Source organism: Anomaloglossus baeobatrachus, chromosome 2 (assembly GCF_048569485.1).
Source record: "Anomaloglossus baeobatrachus isolate aAnoBae1 chromosome 2, aAnoBae1.hap1, whole genome shotgun sequence".
Classification (NCBI taxonomy): domain Eukaryota; kingdom Metazoa; phylum Chordata; class Amphibia; order Anura; family Aromobatidae; genus Anomaloglossus; species Anomaloglossus baeobatrachus.
This window is the reverse complement of record NC_134354.1, coordinates 510312280-510337207: the sequence shown is the minus strand read 5'-3', so window position 1 is coordinate 510337207 and position 24928 is coordinate 510312280. Positions and strand designations below refer to the sequence as shown.

The following is a 24928-nucleotide window of genomic DNA, read 5'->3' as shown; positions in this document are numbered from 1 at the left end:
AGGAGACAAACTCTAGCACAGCGCCACCTATTGGAAGTAGCGATCCTAAAAGTCACAAGTGGATTTTCGACAATCCTTTGCAATATGACTCAGGATATATAAGCCAGATCAGAATCCCAATTTGCAGACACGGTGTTTCGGGGTGCTTGCCCCTCGTCAGTGCAAAGTATGGGGGTGTCTGATCTGGCTCATGAGAAAGCTATGTGGGGACCACGGGGGAACACTATTCTCCTTAAGGAGACTTTGCAAGCCAGTCTGGCTGCCAGGTAAGGGGACTTATAGCTGCAATGCCCCTAAAATTCCACGGGGGAACACTATTCTCCTTAAGGAGACTTTGCAAGCCAGTCTGGCTGCCAGGTAAGGGGACTTATAGCTGCAATGCCCCTCTGGGAAATATTCAAATTGTCTCTCCAGTAAAGGAGACAAACTCTAGCACAGCGCCACCTATTGGAAGTAGCGATCCTAAAAGTCACAAGTGGATTTTCGACAATCCTTTGCAATATGACTCAGGATATATAAGCCAGATCAGAATCCCAATTTGCAGACACGGTGTTTCGGGGTGCTTGCCCCTCGTCAGTGCAAAGTATGGGGGTGTCTGATCTGGCTCATGAGAAAGCTATGTGGGGACCACGGGGGAACACTATTCTCCTTAAGGAGACTTTGCAAGACAGTCTGGCTGCCAGGTAAGGGGACTTATAGCTGCAATGCCCCTAAAATTCCACGGGGGAACACTATTCTCCTTAAGGAGACTTTGCAAGCCAGTCTGGCTGCCAGGTAAGGGGACTTATAGCTGCAATGCCCCTCTGGGAAATATTCAAATTGTCTCTCCAGTAAAGGAGACAAACTCTAGCACAGCGCCACCTATTGGAAGTAGCGATCCTAAAAGTCACAAGTGGATTTTCGACAATCCTTTGCAATATGACTCAGGATATATAAGCCAGATCAGAATCCCAATTTGCAGACACGGTGTTTCGGGGTGCTTGCCCCTCGTCAGTGCAAAGTATGGGGGTGTCTGATCTGGCTCATGAGAAAGCTATGTGGGGACCACGGGGGAACACTATTCTCCTTAAGGAGACTTTGCAAGCCAGTCTGGCTGCCAGGTAAGGGGACTTATAGCTGCAATGCCCCTAAAATTCCACGGGGGAACACTATTCTCCTTAAGGAGACTTTGCAAGCCAGTCTGGCTGCCAGGTAAGGGGACTTATAGCTGCAATGCCCCTCTGGGAAATATTCAAATTGTCTCTCCAGTAAAGGAGACAAACTCTAGCACAGCGCCACCTATTGGAAGTAGCGATCCTAAAAGTCACAAGTGGATTTTCGACAATCCTTTGCAATATGACTCAGGATATATAAGCCAGATCAGAATCCCAATTTGCAGACACGGTGTTTCGGGGTGCTTGCCCCTCGTCAGTGCAAAGTATGGGGGTGTCTGATCTGGCTCATGAGAAAGCTATGTGGGGACCACGGGGGAACACTATTCTCCTTAAGGAGACTTTGCAAGCCAGTCTGGCTGCCAGGTAAGGGGACTTATAGCTGCAATGCCCCTAAAATTCCACGGGGGAACACTATTCTCCTTAAGGAGACTTTGCAAGCCAGTCTGGCTGCCAGGTAAGGGGACTTATAGCTGCAATGCCCCTCTGGGAAATATTCAAATTGTCTCTCCAGTAAAGGAGACAAACTCTAGCACAGCGCCACCTATTGGAAGTAGCGATCCTAAAAGTCACAAGTGGATTTTCGACAATCCTTTGCAATATGACTCAGGATATATAAGCCAGATCAGAATCCCAATTTGCAGACACGGTGTTTCGGGGTGCTTGCCCCTCGTCAGTGCAAAGTATGGGGGTGTCTGATCTGGCTCATGAGAAAGCTATGTGGGGACCACGGGGGAACACTATTCTCCTTAAGGAGACTTTGCAAGCCAGTCTGGCTGCCAGGTAAGGGGACTTATAGCTGCAATGCCCCTAAAATTCCACGGGGGAACACTATTCTCCTTAAGGAGACTTTGCAAGCCAGTCTGGCTGCCAGGTAAGGGGACTTATAGCTGCAATGCCCCTCTGGGAAATATGCAAATTGTCTCTCCAGTAAAGGAGACAAACTCTAGCACAGCGCCACCTATTGGAAGTAGCGATCCTAAAAGTCACAAGTGGATTTTCGACAATCCTTTGCAATATGACTCAGGATATATAAGCCAGATCAGAATCCCAATTTGCAGACACGGTGTTTCGGGGTGCTTGCCCCTCGTCAGTGCAAAGTATGGGGGTGTCTGATCTGGCTCATGAGAAAGCTATGTGGGGACCACGGGGGAACACTATTCTCCTTAAGGAGACTTTGCAAGCCAGTCTGGCTGCCAGGTAAGGGGACTTATAGCTGCAATGCCCCTAAAATTCCACGGGGGAACACTATTCTCCTTAAGGAGACTTTGCAAGCCAGTCTGGCTGCCAGGTAAGGGGACTTATAGCTGCAATGCCCCTCTGGGAAATATTCAAATTGTCTCTCCAGTAAAGGAGACAAACTCTAGCACAGCGCCACCTATTGGAAGTAGCGATCCTAAAAGTCACAAGTGGATTTTCGACAATCCTTTGCAATATGACTCAGGATATATAAGCCAGATCAGAATCCCAATTTGCAGACACGGTGTTTCGGGGTGCTTGCCCCTCGTCAGTGCAAAGTATGGGGGTGTCTGATCTGGCTCATGAGAAAGCTATGTGGGGACCACGGGGGAACACTATTCTCCTTAAGGAGACTTTGCAAGCCAGTCTGGCTGCCAGGTAAGGGGACTTATAGCTGCAATGCCCCTAAAATTCCACGGGGGAACACTATTCTCCTTAAGGAGACTTTGCAAGCCAGTCTGGCTGCCAGGTAAGGGGACTTATAGCTGCAATGCCCCTCTGGGAAATATTCAAATTGTCTCTCCAGTAAAGGAGACAAACTCTAGCACAGCGCCACCTATTGGAAGTAGCGATCCTAAAAGTCACAAGTGGATTTTCGACAATCCTTTGCAATATGACTCAGGATATATAAGCCAGATCAGAATCCCAATTTGCAGACACGGTGTTTCGGGGTGCTTGCCCCTCGTCAGTGCAAAGTATGGGGGTGTCTGATCTGGCTCATGAGAAAGCTATGTGGGGACCACGGGGGAACACTATTCTCCTTAAGGAGACTTTGCAAGCCAGTCTGGCTGCCAGGTAAGGGGACTTATAGCTGCAATGCCCCTAAAATTCCACGGGGGAACACTATTCTCCTTAAGGAGACTTTGCAAGCCAGTCTGGCTGCCAGGTAAGGGGACTTATAGCTGCAATGCCCCTCTGGGAAATATTCAAATTGTCTCTCCAGTAAAGGAGACAAACTCTAGCACAGCGCCACCTATTGGAAGTAGCGATCCTAAAAGTCACAAGTGGATTTTCGACAATCCTTTGCAATATGACTCAGGATATATAAGCCAGATCAGAATCCCAATTTGCAGACACGGTGTTTCGGGGTGCTTGCCCCTCGTCAGTGCAAAGTATGGGGGTGTCTGATCTGGCTCATGAGAAAGCTATGTGGGGACCACGGGGGAACACTATTCTCCTTAAGGAGACTTTGCAAGCCAGTCTGGCTGCCAGGTAAGGGGACTTATAGCTGCAATGCCCCTAAAATTCCACGGGGGAACACTATTCTCCTTAAGGAGACTTTGCAAGCCAGTCTGGCTGCCAGGTAAGGGGACTTATAGCTGCAATGCCCCTCTGGGAAATATTCAAATTGTCTCTCCAGTAAAGGAGACAAACTCTAGCACAGCGCCACCTATTGGAAGTAGCGATCCTAAAAGTCACAAGTGGATTTTCGACAATCCTTTGCAATATGACTCAGGATATATTATCCTTAGGATAAGTCATGTATATTAAGTTGGTGGCTGTTCGTCTCCTAAAATGTTACCTCTCAGCTAATTGATGAGGCTCTGACATGCTAGGGAGTTCCACGCTGCCATTATTGTTTATCAGGCACAATGGTATGCTTCATGGTGGCAGAGTATCAGTTGCTAATATCAAAGTCCCCGAAACTCCCTTTAAATCTATGTCAATAGACAGTGAGAATACTTATCAAAACTAGCGATAGCCCTTTCAGAGATGAACTGTGTCTAATCTTACTTGCACCTGTGATTGACAGCTTTCAGTGCATACTGTGCATAGGCAGAAAGCTGCCAATGAGTTCTGGAGATTCAAAATGGAGTAGAGAAGGGGTTAATGCTGCGCATCAGCCAAATGAAGATGTAGAGATGTTGATGATAATCTATAGACCTATGGAATAAAAAGAAAATTTATCATCAACATCTCTACATCTTCATTTGGTTGATGCGTGGCGTTAACCCCTTCTCCACTCCATTTTGAATGTTCATCCACGTGGGGCTGCAGCAGACGCCAGTATCTCATGCGCACTAGTGGTTGTGACTTTCACAACTAAATTGAGTGTATATTCCTATATACCGTACTTATCCATCTAGTACTACACTATTAGCGCTCCTTATTTTTAGATTTGCAATGAGTTCTGGAGGACTGGGATAAGCGGAGCTCATAAGTATTGAGGACTACCTATCAGGAGCATTACCCACTCACAGAGGTATGTCAAAAATGGTGAAAGAGAACAGCTGCACTTTGCTATAACTCAAATGCTATGTTTTATTTTTCAGAGGCGTTTTCTGTTAGGCCGGTTTCACACATCCGGCTTTTCGCCGGTTTGCCGGATCCGGCGCTCTCCCATACAGTGACTACAGTACAGTGACAGCGCAACAAGCGCCGGTCACATGCTGTCATGAGACCGGCGCATGTGACCCGGAAGTTACAGCGCTGTCACTGTACTGTATTGTCTGTACGGGAGAGCGCCGGATCTGGCAAACCGGCGAAAAGCCGGATGTGTGAAACTGGCCTTACCTGCTTTATGCTGCACCATCTGAGGGCTTCATGAACTAAGTACAAACACCCTTATTGAAAGGAGGGTTAACTACTGAGCTTCGTGCAGTAATTTTGTGCTAACACAGTATTATCTGCTGCGGTTCTGATCTTCTTGTGAATTATAAGATCCTACAAAGTCCTTGATATTCATGAGTTCTGTGTATCCCTGCCCTCTACAACTGATTGGCAGCTTTCTGCTTATGCACAGTGCACACAGAAAGCTGTTGATCAATGGTATGGGCAAAGTTATAAAGAGATCAGCATTGAGAGGAATATCACAGCTCCAGCAGAAATAAAATGTGTTTTATCAAAAGAACTAAGTAACCCTTTCAGTCATGGTTTCTTTCCTTATTTCATGTAGCCTTTAGCTGGGGCACCAAAAACCAGGTGACAGATTCTCTTCTAAAATGCTCAAAAAATAAGAGCTGCCTACTGATTGGTTAGTATGTGCAATTACTCTTCTGTTTCCTTTCAGAAAGTTTTATAAACCTCAGCTAGTGTGTAAATATGTAGATTTCATTTTGATTAGTTCCTTCTGTTAAAAGGGTATAACTTAAAGTTATTACATTTCTTTCTGTGATAATTTCTCAAGACTTTCATGATCTCTACATGTAGTTAAAAGAAACATTCAATTGTTTGCTCCCAGTGAATAAAATGAGTTTGCTCTTAGCATCTCCACTAAGCGTTCACCAAACTGCTGCTAACTGGTTGTGATCAAGGACCGGGAGGACCCAAACATAATAATGTAATAAGGTCTGAGAAGACTGAAACATTCGCCAACTTATAACAAAGTCTGGGAGGACCAAAATGTTGGCCATCCTGTTCCAAGGTTCGAGAGAACTGAATCGTTGACTATCTTTTAAAGTTTTCTACCCTTGAGCATGACATGCTGATAGAAATTATTTTATATTCTTTACAACTAAGGAGTGCTGTGGTCTTCTATATATTATAGTGGCCAAATCAGTCCTGGTCATGTGATTAAAACATAGGTACATGTCTCATCACAAACAGTTCTGTACCTTTGTTTAAATCATTAGTCAGTGTCAAGTTAATTGAGTGAAAAGTCACTGGTTACATATCTGTGAGAGATCTGGGCAAAGTGCGGCCTGCGGTCACATACATCCCTCTGCATGTTCCAGTGTGGCCTGAAGACCGAGACAGCCGAAGGGCTGAAAACAGTGGCCACAGGCTGCACCTTGCCCTCTGCTGCCTGTGTCCTGATATCACTGCTATCTGCTTCCTCAGGATGCACATAGCGGTGAATACATTAGTGGAGTACGGAGCCACCGGCTCATTCTTCCACCAGTCGGCATGTGTGACTGACAGCAGACACGATGATGTCACATCATTGCATCTGCTGTGGAGATAGTCAGTGCATTGTTTGTATAGAGGAGAGCATCAGGGGAATGGGTGCAAGGTGAGTATGTGTGTGCATTTTTCCTTTTTCTGTATGTGAAATATGTGTCTGTATATTGGAGAGCTATATGGGTCTCATACTGAATATAGGGGAACTATGTGAAGACTGTGTGTATAGAAGGGCTATGTTGGGGATCATACTATATATAGGGAGGCTTTGAGGGGCTCACACTGACTATAGGTAAGCTGTGTAAGGGCTCATTCCTTATATAGGGGGCTATATAAGAGTTCACTTGGTATACAGAGGGGGGCTCTGAGTGTTCATACTGTATATAGAGGGACTGTATGTGGTCTCATACTGTATATAAAGTGCTATGTGAGGGCTCATACAGTATGTAGGGGTCCATGTGGGGGCTCAACAGTATATAGGGGATAATGTGGGGGCTCATATTGTATAAAGTGGACTATGATGGGGCTCATACTGTGAATAGGGAGACTGTGTGAGTGCTATGTGTATATAGGAGGACTATGTTGGGACTCATACTGTATATAGAAAGGCTATATAAGGGCTCATATTTTATATAGGGAGCTATGTGGGGTATCATACTGTATATAGGGGGCTATATGAGGGCTCCTGTATATATACGGGCTATGTGAGGCTCATAGCTTATATAGGGTTCTGTGGGGTGGTTCATACTGTTTATAGGGCGGTTATGTTAAAGTTTATACTCTATATAGAAAGGCTATGTGGGGGCTCATACTCTATATAGGGGGCATAGGGGGCAATGTGAGGGCTCATACTATTTATATGGGGCTATGTGAGAGCTCATACTGTATATGGTTGACTGTGCTGAGGCTCATACTTTATATAGGGGGACTGTGTGGGGACTCAGTGCGTATAAGGAGGCTACCCTAGGGCTCATACTGTATATAGAGAGGCTATTTGGGGCTCAAACTGTTTATAAGAAGGCTATTTTGGGGGCTCATATTGTGTATAGGGGTGCTGTGGGGGGATCATGCTGTGTATAGGGGGCTGTGTTTGTGGTCCAACTGGAGAGCACTGCGTGGGGGCTCAGTGTATATAGATGGCTCTGTGTGGACTCATGCTGTATATAGGGAGGCTGTGTGTCAACTCATATGGATTATAATGGGGAGTCATCATACTTAATTCTGCTCAATATTAAGAGATACAATTGATATAAAATAATAATTATAATTAATATGTTAATAGTAAGATTGAGCAAAATTAATTTCAGCTTATTGGTTCGGCCCTCCACAACATTCACTGTCTCTCATGTGGCCCCTTGAGAAAATTAATTGCCCATCTCTGATCTATCTGTGGCGTTGGCATGGTAAAAAGACTAGTGTATCCTTGCATGAGTTCATTTTCATGAATAGATGCTAATTAATTATTCATTGCCTTGAAAAGTTCTCCAAAAACAGTAAAAATAAATTACCAATAAAATCACTGTAGGTAAATTACAAACATACGGTCAATCTATCCAAACTCCATCATCTTACCTACACAATCGTATCTGCTATTCACATATTTTAAATCAAAGCCATGCTGGCATTTGCAGTAATAGCTTCCAAATGTATTCACACATCTTCGGTTAAAAGGGCACAGTGCTTTCCCAGTGACACATTCATCAATATCTAGAAAGAAATCAGTATTCTGTAAGAATTTTTAAAGGTAATTTAATTGTTGATTATTCACATCAAAGGGTGCAATGACTTGAACCATAGTACCATGAAGTGGTTTATTGAAAATATACCTCTTGTTCATGCAAACTGAAATGTTGTAATTATTTAACTTATTGAAAACAACTATTTGGTCTATTATCTATAACAAAGAAAAGATTAATTCAGCTTTGTGAGTGAATACACTGTATTAGCTATTTGTGAAATCCCCCCGAACATGCTCATATCCAATTACCTGACACCATTATAGGGTGCTTTACACGCTACGACATCGCTATTGATATATCGTCGGGGTCAGGGTGTTTGTGATGCACATCCAGCGTCGTTCACAACATCGCAGCGTGTGACAGCTAGGAGCGACGATCAACAATCGCAAAAACGGCAAAAATCGTTGATTGTTGACACGTCGCTCTTTTTCATAATATCGTTGGTGGTGCATGCCGCTGGTTGTTCGTCGTTCCTGCAGCATCACACATCGCTGTGTGTGACACCACAGGAATGACGAACATCATCCTACCTGCATCCACCGGCAATGCGGAAGGAAGGAGGTGGGCGGCATGTTCCTGCCGCTCATTTCCGCCCCCCTCTTCTATTGGGCGGCCGTTTTGTGACACCGCTGTGACACCGAATGCACCTCCCCCTTGAAGGAGGGATTGTTCGGCGATCACAGCGACGTTGCTGAACAGGTATGTGCGTGTGACGCTGCCATAGCGATATTGTTCGCTACGGCAGCTATCACCAATTGTCGCACAAACGATGGGGGTAGGTGCTGTCGCTCGCAACATCGCTAGCAATCGCTAGCGATGTCGCAGCGTGTAAAGCACCCTTATCTCTGTTAGCCAATGAAATGCAAGGTGAGTATAAAGACATGGTCCTGGCTAAGTGTGTAGACTTTTGTAGTATAGGCTGTAGGCCCATGAAGACTACATGTTGCCGATGGCTCCGGGACCAGATGACCACTCGTTAACTCGGCCAACAGTTCAGTTCAATCAATAAAACTTTACTTAGCAGTTCTTCATTCTCAACATTATACATGAGACAGGGGGCACATATCTTCCAGCACACAGCCAGTGTAGTCGGGGCATGTGTAGCAATCTCTCCTATCACTGCAGGATGAGCACCAGTCAGATTTTTGGGACCCATATTCTGGAGATAGATGTGGGTCCCAAGGGTTGGTCCTACATCTATAGGACATAGAATGTCTATCTTGAGTCAACCATTTCAAGGTTTAGACAATAAGTTATTTGAAGTATGGTGCAACCAAAATTTGTGTCCAGAGAGCTTATCGATATTTCCACCATAAATGTGATTACTTGAAATACAGCACTGTGCATTACTTTACCACATTTTTTCCACACCTACACCTTTTGCACTGTATTATAAGTGTACAATATAGTTGTAGAATATAGAGATTGGCATTGGCAATTTCAATCAACGGGCAACTTTCTTATGTACACCAGTGGAAAGAAGGTTGGAAATCTGTACTTCGGTAGAACTAGCATGTGGATAATATCTCAAAGAAGATGCTAGAAGATGCAAAGAAGATGCTATCTCAAAGAAATACACAGCCTGGTGTCTCATTTATAATTCCCTTTCAGATATGCAATCTTATAAGATGTCTTGTAAAATATGACATTGTCTGATAGGTTTCCTGCCTAAGAAATGTCGGTAGTAACAATCCCCCTCCAGCAATTCATGTGTAGCACATCTTGTGTATAATTTACAGAGAACGGGTCCAAAATACTACACGGAATGACTTCATTGTGAGTCTAAAATTGAGAATCTAGACCTATCTTTTTTCTTAGTTATTTGATATAAAGAGTAAATAAAGATGGGAAAATGAAAAAACGTATCCTCACACACCAATGCAATTCTTTCCATCTGGCCCCAGCTGCAGTCCACTTGACGGGCATAAGCATCGCACTTCTCCCTTTACTTCTTCACAGCCATATTGGCAGTTTGCCATCGCACACGTCCTGGAGTCTGGAAAAAAGATTAATAGTAGAATATTTCAGTTCTGACAATGTCTTTGTTTTATTACCCTCTTTCTATTCATTGATACAGAAACATTGATTTATTCAGTAGAACAAAAGATTTAAAATATCTGTACAGGAACGTTTATACTATAAGTTTACCTCAATTTCATTGAACAGTTTTATTTTATTTAATCCTAATTAGATTTGTCCGTCCGCTCATTAGGCAGCTTGAAACATGCACTATTCATTGTTAATGTATATGAAAATATATTTACAGGATTTTTTTATAAGTTTTCCCATCACAAAACACTATCCCTGATGCTTTTCGCCATGTGCCAAGGCAAACTGGGGGTGAATCAATCAAAGTTTGGGGTTGTGTTGCAGCCAATGGCACGGGGAACATTTCTCAGGTAGAGGGAAGAATGTATTCAATGAAATTTCGCCAAATTCTAGATGCAAACATAAGACCATCTATAAAAAAAGGCTAAAGTAAAAAAGAGGATGACTTTTACAGATAGACAATGATCCTAAACACGTCAAAATTCAGAATAGATGACCTCAAAAGGCGCAAACTGAAGGTTTTACAAAGGACTCACAGTCCCCTGATCTGATCATCATTGAAAATCTGTGGCTAGACCTCAAAAGAGCAGTGCATACAAGACGACCCAGTAATCTCACAGAAATGGAAGACCTTATCAAGGAAGAATGGAAGATCCCTCAAACAAGAATTCAAAGACTCTTGGCTGGCTACAAAAAGTATTTGCAAACTGTGATACGTGCCAAAGGGGGTGCTACTAGGTACTAACCATGCAGTGCGCCCAAACTTTTGTATTGGCCCATTTTCCTTTTTTGTTAATTTAAAAATGTAAAACAGGAAAAAGAAAAAAGAAATTAAATATATATATATATTATTTTTTTTACCTAAAATATAAAGGAAATATATCATTTTTAACTTTACGCCTTTTAGAGATCAGTTCATCATCTTCAACTTGCTTAACTGTTCACGATAACAGTAATTTTGATTAGGGGTGCCCAAACATTTGCATGCCACTGTAAGATTAAATAATGGTATCACATGGATCCAGCTTTACAACCCTGTTTTATTGTCCCAATGCCTGTAAAATGAAAAATTAGGCATTTTTGCATCAGATCTTAATTAAAAGATATCCCATTGCTCTCTTTCTACAGCTCCTACAGTATGTAGACAATGTTTTTCCTTGATGTCAGACAATAAACAAACTATATAATCATATTTCTCCCACTTGTTCTTTACTTTCTACTAATGTAAACTTGGTAGATTAGCAGTAAATAATGGACAAATAGGAGTATAGCTGCAGAAACAGATTGACAGGGTTTTTTCAGTTATTTCTCCAAAAACATAGATTTCCACAGAAGATGTAGATATAAAATGGTATGAAAGGTGAACGTAGCCTTTAAATAAAATTTCATGTCAGGTCAGATAAGAATCATTTACGTTGCAGAAATATATACATGGCGGTATTATATGATATTATATTCCTGGTCTGGAGAAGATATTATGTCTCCTCATTAAATCTTGGTAAATCCTCCACTATACTGAGGTATGATTTAATAGAACACAACTGTGTATCATTAATCTCTGCTCCTGGCTCTGTAGGATCTCCGCAGACTTTTTTAATAATATTCTTTAGAAATAAAGCAAAATCAGGTGAGCACTGCCAATATAAACTGAATGAATTACTCTACTCCATGAGTATAAAATACCACAACGTGAATAAGATTTCCAGCTCTGTGGTTTAATGCGAAGCCTGACGTGTTGTCACAGTTCAGTGGTTCCACGTCCATGCTGACTGTTTTACATCCGTATTTCATTACAAATATTTTAAACCAAATGTTCTGCTTTGTTTGCATAACATCTTAAAAGCCAATTTTTGCACAATTTAACCAACATGACATTCAGATTTCTACTGCCTCAAAATAAAAAAAAAAACAGCTACCACTCTACTGATGTCCTTCTGGACCCCTTACTTATTGGTATCCATACTGCGGACTCCACAGAATCTGACCTTACAAAAGTTTCAAATGATCTCTTGGCTAGTTTAAAATGATCTCTTGGCTACTACACGAAATGGCATTTATTCCCTATTACTAGTTCTGTATCTCTCTATGTCATTGAACAATGTAGATCACCAGCTTGTACTGAACTATTTTTGTTCAGTACCAACCTTAAATGGAACCTGTTAGCTGATACATTCTGCCCAAACCGAGCTGCGCTATTGACTAGTCGTACAGGCAAATCTCCGGTGGCTTCTCCCACCTGCTACCAGTGACTGACAAGTTAATGCCTATATGTGCGTATAGGCAGAGACTTGTCAGTAACTGTTAGTGGGCGGGGAGAAGCCGCCGAGGACCTGCCTGTACGACTAGTCAATAGCGCAGCTCAGTTTGGGCAGAATGTATCAACTGACAGTTTCCCTTTAAGAATACTGTTCTCTCTTGATTTTCTTGCTACTTCTCCAAGCTCTCATTTAGCCTCAATTGCTGGCTCTGTTTGCTTTCTCATCTTTTCCTCTTGCTTTATGAGTTCTTAAGGTTTGAGTCATAGGTCTTAACTTCATTCCTCTTTATACAGCTCCTACTGGAACAACTTTCAGCATGGTTTGGTTTTCAGTACAATCTCAATACTGATTACACCCAATGAAATACTTCACTTCTTTCAGTGACAACACCTATACACTATTAGAAAACATTGAAGATTGTCCATGGTCTCTCACATAATTTAAGCACGCTCTCAGAATTTAAATCTTTTAAAAACTGACTTCTTGTTTTTGCTCCTCCTGAACCCGATATTTACAATTGATTGTTGTAAGAACGTTCTGTCATCAGTCTCTAAAATGGTTACCACGTTCAGGCTTAGCGCAAGCCAATCTGCTTACCAGATCCCAGGGGTGACTCTGGCCTTCACCCTTTGACCCATATATAGGGATCTGGACTTAAACATGGCCCCCTAGGCTGGAGCAACAGAATAAGGTGCTGTACGGTTGTGCGGGCTGTTATGAGTCATTCAGTAGCTGAATCAGAACAAAGAGGTCAGGAAAAGTACAAAATAATAATCTGTAAGAATAGAGACAAAACAAAGAGCAGAGTTAACAACCAGGAGGAAACCAGACAGGACTAAACCAGAGAAGCATAAGACTATATCTGGCAGCTTCCAGCAGTAAGCTGGAAGCTTTAGTAGGGTGTGGTGCTTTCCAGTTGGCTGAAGCAGGAAGATGATAACTTCAGCTGAACAGCACACACACCCATACTGTCAGACTGGACAGCACCATAGGTCCCAGCCACTGCAATCTTAGTGGCTGGACAGAGCCTTTGTCGTCCAGAGCTTCTGGTTCTGACATGTTTTCCATCACTAGTGCCACCCACAGAGTAACATAAGCAGATGTTGCAGGACCAGGCTCTGGTGGAGATGTGATGATTGTGTAGTAGTGTCATAACTCTTTGGCCACACATCTAGGTACCCTGATGAAGGGGTGTGGTGGAGTCAGATGCATCTGATTCATGAAAAGGTGCACACCTCCTTATGAATCAGGAGCATCTGATGAGCAGCCTGTAGCACACCAGATCTTCCACCACTTGCTGACTGGTGTAAGATTTCTGACGTAAGTAATGTTACAGCTCATCATGAATTAGATGCGCCATGTCATCCCGCCTGCTCTGCATCCCTGTCACTCCCCAAGTCTGACCATTTCTAAGTTGCTACAAAATTTTGTGACTTTTCAAAGCAACTTGAACTAAAATCTGTCTTTGATATCATATATTTTATGTTTATATACCTCGAACACATATCCAAAAAGTCAATGTTTTCTCAATGTTGTCTCAGAGTAGAAGCAGATGACTGTTAATTTCATTCATTCTCATTACTGTAGCTCACTTCTAATCAGTCTTTCCCTCACTAAACTTCTAAAATATAGAATTTAGTTTTGCACTTTCATCTACAAAGCTCTCCACGAAACTGCACCATGCTAGTTCTCATCATTTTTGTCTCTATCATGTTAGTAACCTTCTATGTGCTGCCAATGATCTGACACTATTCTCTTGCTGCATCATACCTCATACTACTCTGGACAATTAGATTAATTTCCAACAAGCACAATTATATATCATAGAGGTATAGATCAGATCATCATCATGTAATTAACACATACCTCCCAACTTTTAAAGAAGGAAAAGAGGGACAAAGTTTGCGGCGCGCGTAGTGCGCCGCGGCAAATTTTTAGGCCACGCCCCCTAACCACACCCATTTCACAGTCACGCCCATATCCACTCCCCATCCACACCCATTCAGCACGGACACGCAGGCAGCCGGCGGGCCTCCAGCACGGACACGCAGGCAGCCGGCGGGCCTCCAGCACGGACACGCAGGCAGCCGGCGGGCCTCCAGCACGGACACGCAGGCAGCCACAGTGAGGCGGCCGGTCGCCCGCACAGTGAGGCGGCCGGTCGCCTTCACAGACAGGCGGCCGGCCGCCCGCCTTCACAGACAGGCGGCGGGCCGCCCGCACAGAGAGGCGGCCAGCCGCCCGCACAGACAGGCGGCGGGGGGCGCCCGCACAGACAGGCGGCAGGGGGGCGCCCGCACAGACAGGCGGCAGGGGGGCGCCCGCACAGACAGGCGGCAGGGGGGCGCCCGCACAGACAGGCGGCAGGGGGGCGCCCGCACAGACAGGCGGCAGGGGGGCACCCGCACAGACAGGCGGCAGGGGGGCGCCCGCACAGACAGGCGGCAGGGGGGCGCCCGCACAGACAGGCGGCAGGGGGGCGCCCGCACAGACAGGCGGCAGGGGGGCGCCCGCACAGACAGGCGGCAGGGGGGCGCCCGCACAGACAGGCGGCAGGGGGGCGCCCGCACAGACAGGCGGCAGGGGGGCGCCCGCACAGACAGGCGGCAGGGGGGCGACCGCACAGACAGGCGGCAGGGGGGCGACCGCACAGACAGGCGGCAGGGGGGGCGACCGCACAGACAGGCGGCAGGGGGGCGACCGCACAGACAGGCGGCCGGCCAACCGCACAGACAGGCTCCGGCCGGGGTGAGGGGGGAGGGAGGGAAATCAGCGCTGGGGAGATTAGTTTACTGTACCAGCAGCAGCACAGGCAGCGCTCCTCTCTATGCCACGTCTACTAGGATGGTAGGAGGGAAAAGCAGGGAGGCGGAGAGAGAGTGGGTGGGCGGAGCCCAGGAGCCGGCCGTCCCGCCCGTGGCAACGGGACAAACAACGTAAAGCGTGAAAGTCCCGCTGTATCCGGGACGGTTGGGAGGTATGCAGCATGTTAGAATGTGTATATAAGATCCCACTGGTGGTGGCCGCAGCTTATAGGCCCCAAATCTGGTGACAGCTTCCCTTTAAAGTGAACCTGTCAGGTGCAATATGCACTCAGAGCCAGGAGCGGTTCTGGGTACATATTGCTAATCCCTGCCTAACCGTCCCTGTATACACTAGCATAGATAAAGAGATCAAGAACAAATATTTTTAAAGACCTTATATCTTATGCTAATGAGCGCGGGGACTAGTCACAAGGGCGTTACTTCACTTGGCTAGTCGGCTCGCATAGCATGTTAGCATGTTATTACGCCCCTGTGTGAGTACTAACACGCTATGTGAGCCGACTAGCCAAGTGAAGTAACGCCCTTGGGACTAGTCCCCGCGCTAATTAGCATAAGATATAAGCTCTTTAAAAATCCTTTTTCTATAGATGCCTTTATCTATGCTAGTGTATACAGGGACAGTTAGGGAGGGATTAGCAATATACACCCAGAACTGCTCCTGGCTCTGAGTGCAGATTGCACCTGATAGGTTCCCTTTAAAGGGAAACTGTCACCAGAAATTTAGCAAAAAAAATAAAAGATTCCCCTTCTGCAGCTCCTGGGCTGCATTCTGGAAAGGTTCCTGTTGCTATTGTGCCCCCTTTGAGACCTAAAAAAATACTTTATGAAGTCTTACCTTTTTGTATGCAAATCTGTTTTTATGGTCACGGGGGCGGGCTGCCTGGCGTCCGTTATTCCCCCTCCTGCCGCTGTACGCCGTCCCCCATTGCTCATTTCCATACATGAGGACGCCTTCCTCATGTAACTGTCCTCCTGAAGTTTTGTGCATGCCCAGTGCCACTCTTGCCGGACTGAGCACTGTGCAAAGTGTGAACGCTTTTGAGGTGATTGCGCAGGCGCGAGATTATGGGCGGCGCTGTGATTGTCATCAGCAGCGTCATCCAAGTACCCACCCATAATCTCGTGCCCGCGCTTCTCACTCTGCCTCCACCGTTATGCGCAAGCACTGTCCATATGAACCATGTTACCTATTACCGTGGGCGCGAGATTATGGGTGGCGCTGTGATTGTCATCAGCAAAGTCATCCAAGTACCCGCCCATAATCTCGTGCAAGCAGTAATAGGTAACATGGTTCATATGGCCAGCACTTGCGCATAACAGTGGAGTCAGAGGGAAAAGTGTGGGCACGAGATTATGGGCGGGTACTTGGATAACGCTGCTGATGACAATAACAGCGCCGCCCATAATCTCGCGCCTGCGCAATCATCTGAAAAAGCGTTCACATGCGCAAAACTTCGGGAGGACAGTTACAAGAGGAAGGCGTCCTTGTGTATGTAAATGAGCAATGGGGGACTGCGTAAAGCGGCAGGAAAGGGAATAACGGACGCCAGACAGCCCGCCCCCGTGACCATAAAAACACATTTGCATACAAAAAGGTAAGACTTCATAAAGTATTTTTGTAGGTCTCAAAGGGGGCACAATAACAACAGGACCCTTTCTAGAAGCAGCCCAGGAGCTGCAGAGGGGGAATCTATTACTTTCATTGTGAAATTTCTGCTGACAGTTTCCCTTTAACTGGTAGGGGAGCCAGGATAAAGCAGAGCTGAAGCTGTTGGGAAGCTAGGACCCAGCAGCTCCACAGGCAGGAGACCACTGATCGGTAAGCTAATAGACGCCTGCAGATGTCACTCTGCATAGGTTATTACTGGCCAGTGCTATCTGCAGGAGAGAGAAGTGCTGATTGCACGGTCTCCTCAGCTTCCTGACTCCCCGTGTGTCTCCAGCAGTGAGAAGCCGCACACGGGGAGTCAGAGAACAGCTGCAGGGAAGCTCCGGGCTGGGGATGTCCGCTCTGGGGGAGGGGGGGGTCGGCTCTGGTGCAGGGGGGTCGCTCTGCTGCAGGGGGGGGGGGTCGCTCTGCTGCAGGGGGTGATTCATACCTCAGCAGCAGTCACAGGAGTTTCCAGGTGCGCGCTCGACTCTGTAATGAATAGAAGAGAGAAACAGCGAGGCGGGGCTACAGTGGGTGGGTGGAGTCGGGACAATCAGCCTCACGGGCGGGACCCGGGATCAAAGGCTCAGAAGAGGGACTGTCCCGCTGTATCCGGGACGGTTGGGAGGTATGTATAACATAGTAGCAACACTGCATGAGAGATGGATAGGCAAGAATGTTCAAAAGCATAGGATTCTCAATGCATAAGGAGATATATTACTGTGCAGGGGCATAACTAGAGTTATATGGATCCCAGTGCAAAGTTTGGACCTGCCCCCCTCCCCCACTGTACACCGATACTCGGGGTATGGGATAATGACACTAAGGGATACTTTACATGCTGCGACATCGCTACCGATATATTGTCGGGGTCACGTTGTTAGTGACGCACATCCGGCGCCGGTAGCAACATCGCAGCGTGTAACACTAATGAGCGACGATCAACGATCGCAAAATCATTCCAAAACGGTGATCGTTGACATGTCGCTCATTTCCTTAATATCGCTGCAGCCAGTGGTAAGATGTTGTTCGTCGTTCCTGCGGCATCACACATCGCTATGTGTGACACGGCGGGAGCGACAAACATCCCCATACCTGCGTCCACCGGCAATGAGGAAGGAAGGAGGTGAGCGGGATGTTACGTCCCGCTAATCTACACCCCTCAGCTTCTATTGGCCGGCCGCTTACTGACGCCGCAGTGACGTCGCTATGACGCTGAAGGCACCTACCCCTTGAGGGAGGGATTGTTCGGCGGTCACAGCGACATCGCTGCACAGGTATGTGCGTGTGACGCTGCCGTAACGATAATGCTCGCTATGGCAGTGAGCACCAAATGTCGCATGAGCGACGGGGGCGGGTGCTATCGCGCTCGACATCGCTAGCAATCACTAGCGATGTCGCAGCGTGTAAAGCACCCGTAACACTCAGGGTACGGGATAGTGACGCTGACACTTGGCTCTTTCCCTGAGTACCCAGGTTTCTCATGATTTGAAATCCCTCTTTCCATCAGCACCCAGCTTTCCTATGTTCTGATATCATCTTGTCCTCAGCGCCCAGCATCCCCATGCTCTGCTATACATCTTTCCCTTAGCACGCAGCTTTCCCATGCTCTGATATACATCTTTCCCTCAGCACACAAACCTTCACACTGCATAATTGCTTGCATACGGTATAATGGCCCTCCATGAGGTATAAAGGCTCCTTCATAGCTTTCCAAATACTATAATGGCCCCCACATAGCCTTCCATATAGTATAATGGATCCCACATAACCCTTCATATATTAGGATGCACCCCCATAGTCCTCCAAGTATTATAATGCACTTCCCATAGTCCTCCATGTATTATAATTCACCCCATAGTCCTCCATATATTATACTGCACCCCATAGTCCTCCGTATATTATAATGCAGCACCCATAGTCCTGAATGTATTATAATGTACCTCCATAATCTATGTAAAAAGGTAGCCCCCATAGTCATCCATTTCTTATAATGCACTTCCCATAGTCCTCCATGTATAAGGTAGCTCCATAGCCCTCCAATTATTATAATGCAGCTCCCATAGTCCTCCATGTATTATAATTCACCCCATAGTTTTCCATATATTATACTGTAACCCATAGTCCTCCATATATTATACTGCACCCCATAGTCCTCCAGATATTATAATGCACCCCCATAGTCCATGTATAGGGTAACCCCATTAGTCCTCCATATAATATAATACAGCCCCCATAGTCGTGCATGTATTATAATGTGGCTCCCCATAGTCCTATATGTATTAAAATGCAGCACCCATAGTCCAATATGTATTATAATGCACAACCTCCATAGTCCTATATGTATTATAACGCAGCCCCCATAGTCCTTCATATTGTATTATGCAGCCCTCATACTGTTTAATGCACCCCCATAGGCTTCTGGTCATTGTGTACTCACTGATTTAAAAAAAACAAACAAAAACAAAACAAGAACTCGCCTATCCTCGTTCAATTGCTGCTCCATTCAGAGCGTTCTGCATGTCTCAGCACAGCAGCGTGCAGTAGTGACATCACCGTGCTCCGCTGCGATGAGATATCGAGCGCAGGCTCCACTCCCTCTCTCATCATTGCTTTGTGCGATGGCTGGTGAGGGCCCCTCTGACTCACGGGCCCCAAAGAGGACGCATGGTCTGCCACCATTTGCACTACACCACTGAACAGCGCAGGTCCTATCTCACTGAGGGGAGCTGGCTGCTTCTCTGTAGGGAAGGCGTCGGGCCCCTAACCTTGCCAGGCCTGGTCGTGGTCGCAATCTCTGCGACCGTGATCGTTATGTCCTGCTAATGTGTGGCACGATAGAGAGTAATGAAAAGGAAGAGTTATAAATAACATAAAGTGTATTTACAGTGGTGAAACAAGATGGTTATATTAGAGAAAATTGACCCAAAGTGCATTTCGCTCAAAAGCTTTCTCTTGCAAGCGAATGCCTAGGTGAGCATAAACAATTACCACAGTCTATGTACTTTATATTTACAACTCCTGCTTTTCACTACTCTATATCTTGATACACTTAGTATATTTATCACCTTATGCATTGTAAATCCTGGGATTTTGAACATTCCTGCAGCTGGCTGAAAGTATTTTTTTTCTAGAATAGCTTGTTTTTATAACCTTTTTTAATGTTGTATCAGTAAAAAATGATTTATTATTCTTGAGTTCTGCACATTTTTTTATATAGATCTTTGATATTTTATGCATACAGAACCTTATACAAAGCTACAGGGCACCCGTGGAGGTTTACTTATAGAATTTAAATACAGAAAATGGAGAATAAAAGACCCAAATGTACACCTGCTCATAGCAGTTGATTTCATTTTCTCAAGACAGCCTAAAATGCTTACATTTTTTTTATATGTGCATTTGATTCTGTCACTCTTTAGTGTAAGACTGGAATATGAAACACCCATTTTAGTAAATCTCTCCCATTATCTGTTATAGATTCCACTTTAAATGCTTATATAAAAGTATCTTAAAGAGTTTATTCACTAATTTTACATTAATGCCCTATCCTTAGGATAGGTAATCAATTTCTGATTGACCAGAGTCCGACACCACGCTTCCATGCCGATGTGCGCTTTGTTGATGGTGGCAGCAGGCAGCTTTAAATGCTCAGTTCTGGAGTTGCCCCATCAACTGATAGAGGCCGGGGCTGGGGGCAGTAATCGGGCGTTGTCACTATCAAAAGATGGAGCAGCTCCAGAACTGAGCATTTCCAGCTGCCTACTGCTATTGCCGACCTCATTAACAGCTGATCAACAAGAGAGCAGGGTGTCGGACCCCAGCTGATCAGACATCGATGATCTAGCCTAAGGGGTACTTTGCACACTACGACATTGCAGGTGCGATGTCGGTGGGGTCAAATCGAAAAAGTGACGCACATTCGGCGTCGCTGTCGACATCGCAGTATGTGAATCCTTTTACATACGATTAACGAGCGCAAAAGCGTCATTATCGTATGATCAGTGTAGGGTCCGACATTTCATAATTTCTCAGCAGCGACGGTACGATGTTGTTCGTCATTCCTGCGGCAGCACACATCGCTGTGTGTGAAGCCGTAGGTGCGAGGAACAGACCCTTACCTGCGTCCACCAGCTATGCGGAAGGAAGGAGGTGGGCGGGATGATTACGTCCCACTCATCTCCGCCCCTCCGCTCCTATTGGCCGCCTGGAGTGTGGCGTTGCTGTGACGCCACACGACCCGCCCCCTTAGGAAGGAGGCTGGTCATCGGCCAGAGCGACGTCGCAGGGCAAGTAAGTGCATATGAAGCTGCCGTAGCGATAATGTTCGCTACGGCAGCAATCACAAGATATCGCTGCTGCGACGGAGGCGGGGACTATCGTGCTCGGCATAGCAGCATCGGCTTGCGATGTCGTAGTGTGCAAATTACCCGTAAGGATAGTCCATCAATGTAAAAGTAGTGGACAACGTCTTTAAACTGGTTTTGCACAGTTACATAGATAAGAAAAGGTAGAACAAAAGGACAAAAGGGAATCAACTTGTCATTCAGGAGAAACCAAAAATCTTAATGAACTTAAAGGCGCATTAAAAAAACATTCCTGTCTTCTAGTACAATTTTAATGAACCCATAGTTAAAGGCACCCTGTGATTTCACCACTCAAACTGTTTCAATGTGTATGTAGCTCTTACAAGGTCATGGATATCTGGCCTTGGCTGGTCTCCCCGAGATCAGTGATTGTTTTGTCTTGTTGGTCTACTAGGCATTGCTCCCACCTGGCCAGAATCCTACTCCACACTGATGAGGGGCAATACCCCGAAACAGCTGTCTGTGGATGGATACCTGGCCTTGGTATTTCCCTTGTCATATCTTTAAACTTGTCAAAGAGTTGGATATTGACTAAAAGGGTCACTTCATATGGTGGTTATGGTGGTTTCCTAAAAAGAACCACTGCTTGGCTAGGTCCTTCCCGGAGGGATATCTGGCTAGCTTCTATGTTGAGACTCCTAACAGAGGCTCCACGGACTTTTTTTATTTGCATATTTCCCAGGGGGCAATGCATCTAGGATTTCACTGTATTGAGCGCCCTCGTTTTCTGCCGGCAGTGTTTTCTCTGGCTGGTCTCCCCGAGATCAGTGATTGTTTTGTCTTGTTGGTTTACTAGGCTTTGCTCCCACCTGGCCAGAATCCTACTCCACACTGATGAGGGGCAATACCCCGAAACAGCTGTCTGTGGATGGATACCTGGCCTTGGTATTTCCCTTGTCATATCTTTAAACTTGTCAAAGAGTTGGATATTGACTTAAAGGGCCACTTCATATGGTGGTTATGGTGGTTTCCTAAAAAGAACCACTCCTTGTCTAGGTCCTTCCCGGAGGGATATCTGGCTAGTTTCTGTGTTGAAACTCCTAACAGAGGCTCCACAGACTTTTTTGATTTGCAAGGTCAAATCCAGACATACCTTTAACTAGAAAGTCCATTTCTCCATTAACTGACGTGATTTCAGCGCATGGAAGGTCTTACCAAGCCTCTACCTTCCCCAGCTCTATTACATGCCCAACATGTGTTTGACTGACAGCTTCTTTGCTGTGTGACTTCAAGGAAAGTTAATAGAAAAAAGTTTTGGTACAGTGTTAGCCAGTTCAAGGACTTCAAGGAAAGAAACTGTCAGTCAAGAAGTAGAAGATGGTTCTGGGTGAGGAATGAAGACTGGGGAAGCAGAGGCTTGGAAAGAACTTTAACACACTGAAAGCGGTTCAGCCTCACCTATCTACTGATTCTAGAGGTAACTGTTAGGGAAAGCAGGAGCGGACTGGCTAGTTAAAGGTATGGTTGGACTTGTCTTTGCAAGGGCTACATGTACATATACATATACAGTGCCTACAAGTAGTATTCAACCCCCTGCAGATTTAGCAGGTTTACACATTCGGAATTAACTTGGCATTCTGACATTTGGACTGTAGATCAGCCTGGAAGTGTGAAATGCACTGCAGCAACAAAGAATCTTATTTCTTTTTTTTTTTTTTTTTTAAATTGTGAAAAGTTTATTCAGAGGGTCATTTATTATTCAACCCCTCAAACCACAAGAATTCTGTTTGGTTCCCCTAAAGTATTAAGAAGTATTTCAGGCACAAAGAACAATGAGCTTCACATGTTTGGATTAATTATCTCTTTTTCCAGCCTTTTCTGAGTAATTAAGACCCTCCCCAAACTTGTGAACAGCACTCATACTTGGTCAACAGGGAAAGACAAAGGAGCATTCCAAGGCCATCAGAGACAAGATCGTGGCGGGTCACAAGGCTGGTAAAGGGGTACAAAACCCTTTCCAAGGAGTTGCGCCTATCTGTCTCCACTGTTGGAAGCATCATCCGGAAGTGGAAGGCTTATGGAACTACTGTTAGCCTTCCACGGCCTGGACAGCCTTTGAAAGTTTCCACCCGTACCGAGGCCAGGCTTGTCCGAAGAGTCAAGGCTAACCCAAGGACAACAAGGAAGGAGCTCCGGGAAGATCTCATGGCAGTGGGGACATTGGTTTCAATACCATAAGTAACGTACTCCACCACAAAGGTCTCCGTTCCAGACGAGCCCGTAAGGTACCTTTACTTTCAAAGCGTCATGTCAAGGCTCGTCTACAGTTTGCTCATGATCTCTTGGAAGACTCTGAGACAGACTGGTTCAAGGTTCTCTGGTCTGATGAGACCAAGATCGAGATCTTTGGTGCCAACCACACACGTGACGTTTGGAGACTGGATGGCACTGCATACGACCCCAAGAATACCATCCCTACAGTCAAGCATGGTGGTGGCAGCATCATGCTGTGGGGCTGTTTCTCAGACAAGGGGCCTGGCCATCTGGTCCGTATCCATGGGAAGATGGATAGCACGGCCTACCTGGAGATTTTGGCCAAGAACCTCCGCTCCTCCATCAAGGATCTTAAAATGGGTCGTCATTTCATCTTCCAACAAGACAACGACCCAAAGCACACAGCCAAGAAAACCAAGGCCTGGTTCAAGAGGGAAAAAATCAAGGTGTTGCAGTGGCCTAGTCAGTCTCCTGACCTTAACCCAATTGAAAACTTGTGGAAGGAGCTCAAGATTAAAGTCCACATGAGACACCCAAAGAACATAGATAACTTGGAGAAGATCTGCATGGAGGAGTGGGCCAAGATAACTCCAGAGACTTGTGCCGGCCTGATCAGGTCTTATAAAAGACGATTTTTAGCTGTAATTGCAAACAAGGGTTATTCCACAAAATATTAAACCTAGGGGTTGAATAATAATTGACCCACACTTTTATGTTGAAAATTTATTAAAATTTAACTGAGCAACATAACTTGTTGGTTTGTAAGATTTATGCATCTGTTAATAAATCCTGCTCTTGTTTGAAGTTTGCAGGCTCTAACTTATTTGCATCTTATCAAACCTGCTAAATCTGCAGGGTGTTGAATACTACTTGTAGGCACTGTATATATATATACATATACATATACGCGCACACACACACACACACATACACACACAGACACACAAACACACACACACACCGTGCTTTGCGAAAGTATTCGGCTCCCTTGAATTTTTCAATCTTTCCCCATATTTCAGGCTTCAAACAAAGATACAAATGCTAATGTTATGGTGAAGAATCAACAAGTGGGACACAATTGTGAAGTTGAAGGAAATGTATTGCTTATTTTAAGCTTCTTTAAAAAATAACTGAAAAGTGGGCGTGCAATATTATTCGTCCCCTTTAAGTTAATACTTTATAGTGCCACCTTTTGCTATGATTATAGCTGCAAGCCGCTTGGGGTATGTCGCTATCAGTTTTGCACATTGAGAGACTGAAATTCTTGCCCATTCTTCCTTTGCAAATAGTTCGAGCTGAGTAAGGTTGGATGAAGAACGTTTGTGAACAGTAGTTTTCAGCTCTTTCCACAGATTCTCGATTGGATTCAGGTCTGGACTTTGACTTGGCCATTCTTACACCTGGATATGTTTATTTGTGAACCATTCCATTGTAGATTTTGCTTTATGTTTGGGATGATTGTCTTGTTGGAAGACAAATCTCCGTCCCAGTCTCTGGTCTTTTGCAGACTCCATCAGGCTTTCTTCAAAAATGGTCCTGTATTTGACTCCATCCATCTTCCATTTTAACCATATTCCCTGTCCCTGCTGAAGAAA

At 45.3% G+C, this 24928-nt stretch overlaps 1 protein-coding gene across 1 annotated transcript in view; it reads right to left on the bottom strand.

Moving 5' to 3' along the window:
* EGFL6 (EGF like domain multiple 6) overlaps nucleotides 1-24928 on the bottom strand; it is a 202661-nt gene that overhangs the window by 83070 nt on the left and 94663 nt on the right. The window contains exons 4-5 of the mRNA XM_075333817.1: nucleotides 9846-9965; nucleotides 7803-7937 (exon numbers count right to left, since the gene is read on the bottom strand). Coding sequence (XP_075189932.1) covers nucleotides 7803-7937; nucleotides 9846-9965 — 255 coding nt within the window. The remainder of the gene's footprint in view (nucleotides 1-7802; nucleotides 7938-9845; nucleotides 9966-24928) is intronic.